The 13,092-nt window shown below is 41.4% G+C and overlaps 1 protein-coding gene and 1 long non-coding RNA gene across 2 annotated transcripts in view; both read left to right on the top strand.

Moving 5' to 3' along the window:
• The window catches only part of SUGT1 (SGT1 homolog, MIS12 kinetochore complex assembly cochaperone), a 56,686-nt gene extending 45,487 nt beyond the window's left edge, over positions 1-11,199 (top strand). The window contains exons 11-13 of the mRNA XM_079983640.1: positions 5,121-5,211; positions 8,561-8,748; positions 9,112-11,199. Coding sequence (XP_079839766.1) covers positions 5,121-5,211; positions 8,561-8,748; positions 9,112-9,213 — 381 coding nt within the window. The 3' untranslated portion in view covers positions 9,214-11,199. The remainder of the gene's footprint in view (positions 1-5,120; positions 5,212-8,560; positions 8,749-9,111) is intronic.
• On the top strand, positions 6,422-8,496 carry LOC307220063. Its single transcript, XR_013840675.1, has 2 exons — positions 6,422-7,750; positions 7,789-8,496. It is a non-coding gene; the product is annotated as an uncharacterized lncRNA (long non-coding RNA).
• Positions 11,200-13,092: the final 1,893 nt, after the last annotated feature.

Genomic DNA, 13,092 nt, shown 5'->3' with positions numbered 1-13,092 from the left:
TTGAGACTCCTTCGGGTAGTGATAAAGCAGGATATCAAATCCAAACTCCTCCTCTTCTTCTATTTTGCATACATTCATACACTAATATAGCATAGCTAAATTTGCCAAATGCAGCTGTGTTAGATCATGTTTGTCAATTCACTGAATTTGGTTTTGAAGTTCTGGAAATTTGCTGACAGATCTTTAAAACTCACAGTTATTGGTTTCTTCTGGAACCTCAGTAGTTATGTGAAATTGTCACTTTCACTAGAGGGTGCTAAAATATTGTTTCAGGCTCATTGGGTTCTGTTTTTAATAGTGGCTTGGGGGGGAGGGAAGCAATGAATAAATACCTTGGCGTGGCTTAGTACTTCATTTTAAACCATTAACTTTCCACCATTATTATTGTTCATAGTTTATACTCTAATGCATATTTCAAGAGTATTCTAATCTAGGAATAGGAATTCAATACCTCTTTTACTTCTAAAAGTGTTGCAAACACATTTAAAAAGGAATGAATGCAGCCTTAAATAAGCACTGGAAGTTTAGAAAGGTTCAAACTGCTATTTCAGGAGTTTTGACTTAAGACTTAAAGAGCAGTGCTAACCATGGCTAGGTAAAGGTAAAGGTACCCCTGCCCGTACGGGCCAGTCTTGACAGACTCTGGGGTTGTGCGCCCATCTCACTTAAGAGGCCAGGGGCCAGCGCTGTCCGGAGACACTTCCGGGTCACGTGGCCAGCGTGACATCGCTGCTCTGGCGAGCCAGAGCCGCACACGGAAACGCCGTTTACCTTCCCGCTGGTAAAGGTAAAGGTAAAGGTACCCCTGCCCGTACGGGCCAGTCTTGACAGACTCTGGGGTTGTGCGCCCATCTCACTTAAGAGGCCAGGGGCCAGCGCTGTCCGGAGACACTTCCGGGTCACGTGGCCAGCGTGACATCGCTGCTCTGGCGAGCCAGAGCCGCACACGGAAACGCCGTTTACCTTCCCGCTGGTAAGCGGTCCCTATTTATCTACTTGCACCCGGAGGTGCTTTCGAACTGCTAGGTTGGCAGGCGCTGGGACCGAGCAGCGGGAACGCACCCCGCCGCAGGGATTCGAACCGCCGACCTTTCGATCGGCAAGTCCTAGGCGCTGAGGCTTTAACCCACAGCGCCACCTGCGTCCCCTTCCCGCTGGTAAGCGGTCCCTATTTATCTACTTGCACCCGGAGGTGCTTTCGAACTGCTAGGTTGGCAGGCGCTGGGACCGAGCAGCGGGAGCGCACCCCGCCGCAGGGATTCGAACCGCCGACCTTTCGATCGGCAAGCCCTAGGCGCTGAGGCTTTAACCCACAGCGCCACCATGGCTACTCAGAAGTAAATCCTTTTGAATTCAGTGGGGCTTACTCCCAGGTAAGTGGGATTAGGCTTGCACCCTAAACAGTTGCATAACCTTTTTTAGATTTTTCAGCAGCTTTTAGTATTGTTGACCATGGTATCTGGATAGGTTGTCTTGAGTGGGATGTTGGGAGGCCCTTCTTTGTGGTGGTTTTGCTCCTTCGACTGTGAGCTCCAGAAGGTGGTGCTGGGGGGTTATTGCTCTGGCAGCAGTTAATGCCTTTTGGTTCTGCAAGGGGCAGTTTTATCCCCGGGTACGCTTTCCCTACAATTGATGGATTTCTCTCTCTCTCTCTCTGGTGTCATAAAGATATAAAAATTACTCTCTTTGGTCTGCTTAAATTAGTATATTAAACAATGTAAGGTAAGTTAGCACTATTTAGTTGACATACCTTAAAATATTGAAAAGTATGGAATATAGATAATTTTCAAGTAAAATTTTACATCTGTTTAACAGTAAGGGCAACTTTTGAGGGTGAAATCCTGTGATGGGGGGGTTGGGGTGTCCCCTGGACTGTGGGGTGTTGCTGATCCGCGTTTCGGCTTACAGTAGATCTGTCCTTCAAATTGTGTTTTCCTGTTGTAGCCGTCGACAGCCCTGCTGTTCTCACCACTCCTGCAGTAGCAACAAAAGGGATTATGTGTGGATTCACTGAATCCAAAGTTTGATCAGAGTGACTATAAATATTAAATAAATCAGATCTCACACTGTAGCCAAGTTAGGTTTCCTTAATCATAGTTTGTTGGAATTGAGCTGGTAGCAGCACACCATAGTAGTGAGATGCAGACACACACAACCTCACTGCCTTAATTTTTCTCTTAGATGACTTCCACCCCCACCCCACCCCTGTTGGGACTAAAACTGTGGAAGACACTAGCCTTAGTCTTACTTGGAAGCTAGAACAGGTGTGTACTTGATAGTTTGGAATCCGCTGGTTTAGGGTTAGGGTCAAACAGAAACTAAAATAAATATGTAACGAGGAGAACTAGATAAAATCTATTTGTATAGTAATATACATGTTTTTGTATTGTGATTTTGTGTTGTGAGACACTCTGAGGTCTGTGGGTATAGGGTGGTATACAATTGTTGTTGTTATTAATGTACATACATATACTTATTTTCCCCTAAGAAATAGCATTTTTGTAAAAGTAAAAGCCTATTTTAAATTATTTCTGTTTAGTTCAATGTTTAAAGTAGGAGTTTTGATTCATGACAGGATATTCAAACAGCTTGCTATAAGATGACTCTAGGGTGAGCATTTACAAAGGTACCGTTGTTCTTAGGGCTATAGGGATCCCCGGGTTATCCTGGGTTTGAATAGAGCTGAGATTACTCTGCCAAAATTACTCTGCCAAAATGAGTAAGTTTATGCATAAAATTGAACAAGCTGGACTTCAAGTCATATGGCAGACTGCTAACACTGATATTGGAAGTAAATTATATGTTTGTAACTGTAAAATGAGTGCTGTGATATTTAGTGTGAAACTTAAAATACGCTTGTAACAGGTGTGGGTAGAGATCATGATGATATCTCTTCTTTGGCTGATTATGAAACTGCATAATATAAAATTATCCCAAAACAAGAGGGATGAAACCAATATTCTGTATAACTTTAGAATGTATAGTACGTTTAAAAGTCCATGCCTCTCTGCTGAATCATAGTCTGTCCCATTTGTTTTAAATGATACACAGGGTTTTGTTTTGTTTTTACATGTGCATAATCATTATTTAATTGTGTTGCTTGATTGTCAAGTGTGCCTTTTTTTAGTCAGTCAAAATATGTTTAATCAGTGGAGATTAGTCCATAATTTCTACAAATAAAATTTCAAGCACATTTTTATAAAGTTTACCCAAAAATCTCAAAGTCACATTCTTTCATGTCCTCCACATACTCATTTCTTTCCTTCAGCTTAGAGAGACTCCTGGGGATTTTCCTGCCAACCAGCTGCCTGCACCACTCAACCAAACCAAATCCAAAAGTACTGTTGTCGCCAGGAGGTCCCTCCCAGACAGAAAAACCATGTGATAAATTATATTTCACTAGAACGGCAGACTTCTTTACCTTAGTGTTGCAGATTCTCCCTCCATCCTGTTTGTAGGTCTGCTGGTATTGTAGACCTTTCAGAATCCTACAACTGTTCTGAGCATGTTCAGAGTGCTTCCTTGCAAGCCACACTAACTTAGAGCTTGTAGCATGTTCTAAGCAGCTTTGTCTTTTTTTCTTTTGCTTATTATTTATTTTGTGACCTTGCTAGAAAGAGGGTGCATTAGGGGCCACAGTGTGAGTCCCTTTCTAGAATGTTTTTTTTTTAATTAATTAAATAATTTTGCATTTGTTTAGGAGGAGACATTGCCAGTGGCTTGTGTGTGAGTTGCAGCAGCTTTTGTTGCCTGCCTTGCGCAGGTGGGTTGGGTTGGGCCAACAAACATGTGCTAGAGATTAAGAGAGTTGTTAGTGTCTCCTTGCTCTGGCTTCCCATGGGATTCATAAAGACAGGTGCGCTGGTAGTGAGTGATTGACTTGAGCACAAAGGAGAGAGTTGAGATTGAGGGACAAGGGTCCAGAGCACAAGTAGTCGCCTTGACTGATCCAAGCAGCTTGTTTACATCCTCAAGCCTTATTAACTGAAATTCATCCAATATAATGGGACTAGACTGTGCTCTGGACCCCTCTTGAGATTCATCTGCTATAACAGCCAAGTCAAGATCCTGGTGCATGCAAGCAATTCTATCCTTAAAATGCTTTGCAAACAACTCATAGCTGCCGTTGGTTTCAGCACCTCCTTTGTGCCAGGCTGCAGGAGGTCCTGCACTCCCTGGAAGAGCTCTGCTGGACGACCTACTGAGGCTGCAATGGAGGCAGCCAAGTAGGCCTTCTTTCCTGCCTTCACTGCCACTAGATGGGCTCTATGGTGAGCCCTCACCAGTATTTGGTTGATAGAGCTTAATTTCTAAGTAAGAGGTAAGTAAGCCAGTCTTCTGAAAAGGATACTTGGAAGCTCTTTCCCTGTCCATAAATGTGAAGAAAATGATTTATTTATAGCAAGGGACAGTGGCACTGGCACATGTGGCATATGATACATTTTTCTAAATGAGTTCTGTACATGTCCTGTTGTGAAGAGAACTACAAGGTAAAAAACTACAGCCCCACCAAGTCCAAATGTCACCAGTTGCCACTGTGCTTAGCAGACTGAGAAAGTGATTCAGCCATAAGTATAAAAGTAATGCTCAAGCACACTTTCTAGGATTTGTTTTTCAAAACCTTATTTTCACACATCATCCTAATTACTATGGCTCTTCCCAGGCAACAGCTGCTTCTTTTTTTTGTTGCTCATTGTTCTGCAGAGCTATAGAAAGGTACAGGCTGAATTCAAAGAGCACAGCTTCAAGTGAACAAACACATACCAGGATTTGTGGCTTATTTTGCCCAAGCAGACCACAATCTGTAGTCTAGGTTTGTTTTTCGGCTTACTGATAATTGTTTAGAGCAAAACAAGCCACAGTTCCTGGTTCAGCTGTAACACACAGCTGTGGTTTGTGGTTGGTTTTTGGATGCGGGGGGCAAAGTGGCTCTCATCAGCACATCCACAATAAATCATTTACTATGATAAGCAAATTGAGCTAGTTTGTAAATTAGCTTAATTGTACGTTTAACTGGTATGGCAGTTAACATTTTTCTTTTTTAAAAAAATTACACCAGAAAAAAACTACAGGCCTCATTTAGTGCATTAATATTTGGGTTTTTGTTGTGTGTTCTGTAGATTGAAATAAAAATGAAGAAACCAGAAGCTGTACGATGGGAGAAATTGGAAGGCCATGGAGGCTCTCCTAAACTAAAACAATTGGCGCCTGGTTAGTATGTTCATGTTCAGTTCTACAAATTGTGCTTTTGCTCTTATCTACACACTATTGCACTCTTTTGTTTGAGACAATCACTTATTGGATTATAGGTCTGTTCTTGGATGCCATCATTATCCATTATTAAACAACAAATTATAGTCCTGCTACTCAAAGATCACTTGTTGTAATGTAGCAGAGAGAAGAGAATCAATCTACTTTGGTCAGGATGCAAACTTTTTTTCTATTTATTATTTTATTTTAGTTATCAGATTTTTAGTGTTCCTTTCACCATTGGTCCCAAAGTGGTTTCCAGCCATAAAGAGTAAAACTAGATACAATTTAAGATCCAAACAATGTAACCTTAAATGGACAGGACAGGCAAAACAGGTACTCCTGGGAGAACTGGCTGGTCTTTGTTCAATATTTTATTAATTTTCAATTACAAAAATCCAATAAATGCCATATTTTATCAATACCAAATAGCAATATCAATTCAAATACAAATACAAATCAATTACATAGCCAATTATAAAATTTGTGTGGCTTCCGACATGCTGTACTTCAAGGTCTACTGATTATCTTTAATTCTGCCTCCAGACTATTGCTCAAACCATATACAATCCACTCTTGATAAAATCCCTTATACCACAGCTACAATAATTGACATCAGTTCCTATTAACACATATAGTAATTTGTAAATTTGCAAGTTCTCCTTTCTTCTTCCTGTGTGAAGTTTTAATTTTCATCAATTGTTCCTTTATTTATCAAATATTATGTCCATATAAGTTATTCCTGATCTCCTTTGTGCCTTACGGCTCTGTTGACTCAGAGTTATTCTGGAGGGATCTCTCTCTTTTGTTCTCAACTCTTCTGATTGTAGCTGTAAAATTCCATACTTCCGATTTCAAGCAGGGAGTTGCCTAATGTCCTGCCAGAGCCCCGGCAAGCCTCCAAGTTCTCCCCTCCACATCCAAACGAAGCAATTAATTATAAGTACTTATAGAAGAATGATCTGGTGTCCCACTAGAACCCCAGGAAGTCTTCAAAGTCCAGTCCCTCCTCCCCTCAATCAGGGGGCAAGTAAAAAATTAACTCTGCAGAGGCTCCAAGCCCTTTTTATAATTATTCCAAACTTTAATATTTTCCTCACACAGTCCCGTTTGTCATTATATTCCATATCTATACTCCCACTTTCTTTCCTCTTCACTTCCTGTGAAAAAAGGCGTTCTTGGGGGGAAGGGTGTTTGCCGAGTCATTTATGTAACAAAGGATTATTTTTTAAATTTCTTATCTTCTTGGTTTCTGAGCTTCCCAGTTATTTTTTTCATTTCGGCATAGTCCATCAACTTGGTTTGCCATTCTTCTCTGGTCAGGGTTGTCTCTTCCTTCCATCTCTGGGCTAATAGTATCTGTGTGGCTGTTGTTGCATACATAAATATTATTTTCTGGTCCTTTGGTATCTCGGTACCTATAATTCCTAATAGGAGAGCTTCTGGTTTTTTAACAAAAGTTATTTTAAACATTTTTTCCATTTCATTATATAGCATCTCCCATAAATTTTTCGTTACTTTACATGTCCACAACATATGATAAAAGGTACCTCCTTTTTCTTTACATTTCCAGCAAGTAATTGTGCTTGTTCTGTACATTTTTGCTAACTTAACAGGAGTCAAATACCACCGGTACATCATTATTATGTAATTTTCTTTCAGTGAACAACATGCCATGAATTTCAAATCTGTTTTCCATAGCCTCTACCAGGCTATATTATTTTCTAAAACATCTTTTTGAAATCTTGATAACTCATAACTAAAACCTTTCTTTTTATCTGTCTTTAAAATATCATTTAATTGATGATACTGTAACCAGTCTGTTACCAGTTCTCTTTATCTCTTCAGAGTCTTTTAATTTTACCTGTTTTTCTACTTCGGTTAACAGCTCTATATATGTTCAATTTTCTTCAAAGATATTGCTTCTAATAGGGAGAGCCACCACAGTGTTTTTTGTTCTAATGTCTTTATATTTCTCCTATACCCTAAAAATGGATTTTCTTATTATGTGATTCTTTCATACCATAAGTATGCATGCCATGCAAATCTGTTATCATGTCCTTCTAAATCTAAAATGTCTCCATTTTTCAAAATTATCTATTCCCAGATCCAGCAAATGCAGGATGCCTCATAATATAATTTTGTCATTTCTTATGTGAATGCTCCTTTTAGTTATTGGGAAGGTGCGAAGGTTCCTCTGAAGGAAGATTACAACATTTGGGGTTTTTGGTTTAGAGAAAAGGAAAGTAAGAGGAGGCATGCTAAGCATATTTAAAATATGCATGGCATGGAGAAAGTGGGTGGGGGGAGCTTTTTCACCCTCATAACACGGCAACCTGTGGGCATCCAATGAAACTGAATGTTGGGAAAACCAGGACAAGCAAAAGAAAAGACTTGTTCACACACCACATAGTTAAACTGTGGAATTTGCTTCCACAAGCAGGTAGTCATGGCCACCAACTTGGAAGGCTTCAAAAGAGAATTAGGCAAATTCACAGAGGCTAAGGCTGTCAATGGCTGTCAGCTGTGATGGCCAAGTTTTACCTCCACTGTTGGTAGGCAGTATGTCTCTGGATACCAGCTTCTTGGAATTAAAGGTGAGGAGAGTGATGTTGCACTCAAGGCCTGTTTTCAGGCTTCCCATGGGCCCCTGGTTAGCCTCTGTGAGAACAGGATTCTGCCCTCGATGGGTCTGATCCACAAGGCTGCTCTTATGTTCATGGGGTGGGGAGAGAAGGAGCACAGGTAGAGAATGAAAAAGTAGAACAGAACTTTTCACTGGCTTTTGTGCGTAGAGTGACATTTGTAAGTGAATTGAGTGCTTGGTAGAGCCCAGCATGAATCTGCTGTGGAACTAAAGCTGCCCTCTTTTGTTCCCTCTTCTGCATTATGTAGCCCATTGTTGGAAGACTGGGAAGGTGTGGATTAGAGGATTGATTGTGTTTGTGGTGTGGGAGAGAGGCCAAACAGATATATATTATTGGGAGGGGGGTGCGAGAAAGAGAACCCCAATGGATATATGTATGTAGGAGAAAGGTGTGTGGTTTCAGCCCCACTCATCATGGGCATGTAGTTCCTGAGAAGAGAACTCACAAGGACCCATAGCCTTTGAATTAGAAAAGATTGCCTGCCCCTGCTCTGGCTTTTATGGTCCTGTTTGAGTAAGGAATGCAGAGGGAAATACTCAGTAAACTCAGTTATTTGGAGCTGTTGCCTTCTTTTCAGTCTGTACATGCTAAAGTCCACCACTGTTCATCTGTGATAAGCTGTGATATATTGTTGGGATCAATCTGTTCTCTCCATTTTCAAGTTTCAGATGGAACACACCTTTATCCTTCATCTTCTCATTATACAAGGAATTGGGACAAATTAGTAGTTGAGATCAAAGAAGAAGAGAAGAATGAAAAGTTGGAGGGGGATGCAGCTTTAAATAAACTGTTCCAGCAGATATACTCTGATGGCACAGATGAAGTGAAACGTGCCATGAACAAATCTTTTGTAAGTTAACATGAGATTTTCTGAGTTGTGTTTAATTTATTATGACTGCAAATGTAACATCAGTACCCTTTGACAAGGAAGCCTGCCATAGAATTGTAGAGTTGGAAGGGACCCTACCAAGGATTGCATGGTCCAACCTCCTGTGATGCAGATATGGCTGTTTCTGAGAGTTGGAGAACCATGAAAGAATAGGAAATTATTTTGCAGGTGGAAGGGTGCATTGAACTTCAGTGCTTAGTGCTTAGTTCAGTGCTTAGTGACTGGGCCACTGTGTCTCCTTCTCACCTGCAGAACTCAGTCTACTTGATTCTTGGATTATTCCTTTTTTTAAATAATCGACAAATGTGTGTTTTCCTGTTTCAGATGGAGTCTGGTGGGACAGTTTTGAGCACAAACTGGTCTGATGTGGGTAAAAGGAAAGTAGAAGTCAATCCTCCAGATGACATGGAATGGAAAAAATTCTAACTTTTTCATGTGCCGCTTTGTGCTGCCCATATTTGTGTATTTACCATTGTGTGTGGACACAGCATCCTTGAAGCTGAAGCACTGAATGTTCATTTGAAGATTATTCCTGTCATCTTACCTTGATATGCTCTAGGAATACCTTTCTCTGCAGGTCTTAGAGGAATTGAAGTCTCTTACTGCTTCTGTCCTTGAAGGGGTTTTTTGGGGAGATAATACGAACCTATCATTCGTACATTTTCTGCTGGATTGCTCAGTTATGTATTTGGAGAGTTAGCAAGACTTTTAATGGGCCACCTAGGATTATTGCCTTATTAATACACAAAAATTCTTTAAATAATTTATTCGCTTTGGTGATTTTGGGGGTAAATACACTTTTCACCTACAGTGTTAAGATTCTTTGCTGTTTAACTCTGCATACAAATAAAACTGTAAATATATAACTTTTCCAAAAATATCTTAGGCTCATTCTTTGTCAAACTAAAACAGTTGCAGAAAGCAAATTTGCATTTTTTGATATACGTAGCCTGTGGATAGGCCTCCTCTGTGCTAAAATTAGGATCTTAGTACAGTGGAACCTCAGTTTAAGAACAGTCCGGTTTATGAACTCCGCAAAACTGGAAGTGGTGTCCTGGTTTGTGAACTTTACCTTGGTCTAAGAATGGAAACCAAATGGTGGAAGGGTGGCAGGAGGCCTCATCAGGGAAAGCGCACCTCGGTTTAAGAACGGACTTCCGGAACAGATTAAGTTTGTAAACTGAGGTACCACTGTACCTCATTCGATTTACAATAAAAGTAACAGACATTGCTCTATAGGCATTATACATAGTGTATTTTTATAATATAATAGAAATAAACAGAATAAGCACGTAACAAGAGGCTAACCACCGTATCATAACCACCGTATATGATATCTATCCCGCAAGCCCACACTGCTGTCCTTCTCCCATGGAACGGCATTGAGTTTCACCTTCCTTCCATCTTAACTTATTACTGTGGGTGAACCAGGGTTCATCTCTTATAATAAAAGTGGGTCAGTTTCACAACAAGTCAAGTTCAGACTATGAGTTATGTTTGATAGGGGAACGGACTCCCTCGGGAGGTGGTGGACTCTCCTTCCTTGGAGGTTTGTAAGCAGAGGCTGCATGGCCATCTGTCTTGGATGCTTTAGCTGAGATTCCTGCATTGCAGAGGGTTGGACTAGATGACCCTTGGGGCCCCTCCAAACTTTACAAAGCTTTATGAAGCTGATTTGTTACACTAACCAGAGTTTGTTATATCCCATAGCTCAGTAATAAGCCAAGGTTCAATGAAAGCAAAACTAAACACTTGCTTTAACGATGTGCCTCATGGGAATCCTTTGAAGCAAGAGGATGTTCAGAAGTAGATTGTACAGGGTCCAGGGTGGGGGCAGGATAGAAAAATGCACAGTGAGTGTGTTGAAGCCCTTGGGGACAAATGGCACATTGTGTCTTAGGCTCTGGTATCATTCCCTTTCCCAAGATCAAACTTCAGCCCCAAAGGTGTTCTGTTAATTTCCTAGACTGGGAAAGTGAATTGAGAGTCCTGTCCCCCCACTGCTACCCTCGGACTATGTACAGTTTTGTTTTGTCCCTCTCTTACCTCTGGTCAAACAGGTTTGGCAGTGTTTTGAAACAGAACACACATCTCCAGAACCTGTTTACCACTAGGGAAAGCAGAATGAGTCTATGCATTGTGAACAGAAAAATCTCTTTCAAATCATCTGCAACTGTCTGAGGGGCAGGGGCACACACAGGTTGTTGGGGTTGGGGGGGATTGTTGCTGTTGATTTTTTGTATATTTTAGTTTTTTTATTTATGTGAAAATCGTTCAGTTTGATTTTGTATTATGTTTTAGTTACTGCTTACAGCTACTTTTGATATGTTTTGGGTTTTTTTTTAACGTAAGCTGCCTTGAGCATGGTTTGAGCATGGAAAGGTGGCCTACAAATAAAATTATGTACATATGCATGTATGGATGTTCTAATTCACTTGTATCCTTTTTTGAGATCTAGTCAGTTCATTACAAATATAAGTCCAATGAGGCATTAAGCATTTGATTGTCTATAAATAATTGTTGAATAGACATATATGGGGGAGGGGGGGAGGTCATTGAAATGGAACTACCAGTAGATGAGTTTTCTACTTCTATTAAATGTTTTTCAGCTTCAGGTTTTGCACAAAGCATTGCAATGTTTTCTAAGACTTTGCTTTGAATTGTTCATGTAGTGATTGAAAGGAGGCGTATTATTGAGTTTTTAAAAAAAATATTTCAGTAAAGATTTGCTGACATGCACATAGTTTTTGCATATATGGAGGTATCCACATATCAAAGTGAACAATGTATATTAGCAAGTTTTCTATAATGAACAGCTAAAGTTCATTCTTGTATGGAAAAAAGCATCCCTATAGATAAAAACAATGCAAAGCCTCTTAACAGTTTTCAGCTTCATTTAAATATGTTTTCACATATTTGCCTTTACTCACTTAGCTTAAGGCAAAATAATTGCATTTGGCCTTTGAGGGAAATGTAATGCATATATAATGGTTTTGCCTCAAAGTAAAAACTTGTACTAGTCAAACTATAAAACATCCCATCCTTCTCAGATGTCTCTCTTAATGCTACAACATATAAAATTCTTTTATACCGTATTACAGGGTAATGTGGTTCAGTGGACTAATTGTGACAGCAGAACTGCTCATACTTTAATTATACTTTAAACATTAACTTAGAAACAAGCACACTGACATTTGATCTTTGGGGTGTCTTGCCCTCCAGGGCTAGCAAGCAGTCTCTTGAAGATGTTCCAGAAGGGATGGGACCACCCTTGTGTCACGGAGGCAGCATCCTCCACAACACAGGAGCTCCAGTGCTGACCAGATTACACTGGTACCTCTAGTTATGGACTTGACCCGTTCCAGGGTGCCATTCGCACCCCAAAAAGTCCGTAAGTAGAACGCTGCTTCTGTGCACGCGCGCAGTGTGATAAGAGTGCTTCTGCACATGTGCAAAGTGTGCAGAACGTTTCTGCGCACACACAAGTGGTAAAACCCGCTTGTATACACTTCCAAGTTTGCCGCGTTCACAAGGCAAAAAGACGCAACATGAACCTAACACAACACGGGGTATGACTATATTCCCAACTCGGGGAGGAATCCAACGGCAATATCTTCTGGTGGCCCAGTTGTGCTTCCTGCCACTTCTTCCCTCTCATCCAGAGCTGCAGGACAGATTGCAGGAGGCAGCAGTCTGTGTGTTTCTCCCACCCCCAGGGATGAAGTCAATGAAAACCCACAGGGCCAATGGAGGAGGAGGAGAGGGTCTGGGTGCCCTCAGCCTGCCACAGACAGGAATGACCAGCTCAGTGAATGCAATCACATGTATTGCCCTCATCCAGTTACCGCATTTTTCGCTCTATAGGACGCACTTTTTTCCCTCCAAAAATGAAGGGGAAATGTGTGTGCGTCCTATAGAGTGAATGCAGGCTGCGCGGCTAAGCCCAAAGCCAGAACAGGGAGACGGAGCGCCCCGTCTCGCTGTTCTAGCTTAGGGATGGCTGCGCGCAAAGCCTCTGCAGGGCAGCGGGGTGCCTTCACCCCGCTGCCCTGCAGAGGCTAGAAAGGCTGTTCCCAAGCCAGAACAGCTTGGGGATGGCTGCGCAAAGCTATCCCTGAAGCCTTTGGAGCACAGCGGGACCTCATGCTGCGCTCCAAAGGCTTCAGGGATCTTTGAGGCTGGCGGTGGGGGAAAGCCGCCAGCCCCAAAGAGCAGGTCGAAAGGAACTCCCGCTGCGCTCTGGAGGCTTTGGGTGAATGCACCTTAAACGCACCTTGTTTTAGAGGGGGAGAACAAGAAAAAAAT

This window comes from Podarcis cretensis, assembly GCF_951804945.1.
Source record: "Podarcis cretensis genome assembly, chromosome: 7".
Lineage (NCBI taxonomy): Eukaryota > Metazoa > Chordata > Lepidosauria > Squamata > Lacertidae > Podarcis > Podarcis cretensis.
This window is presented reverse-complemented; position numbering and strand designations above follow the sequence as displayed.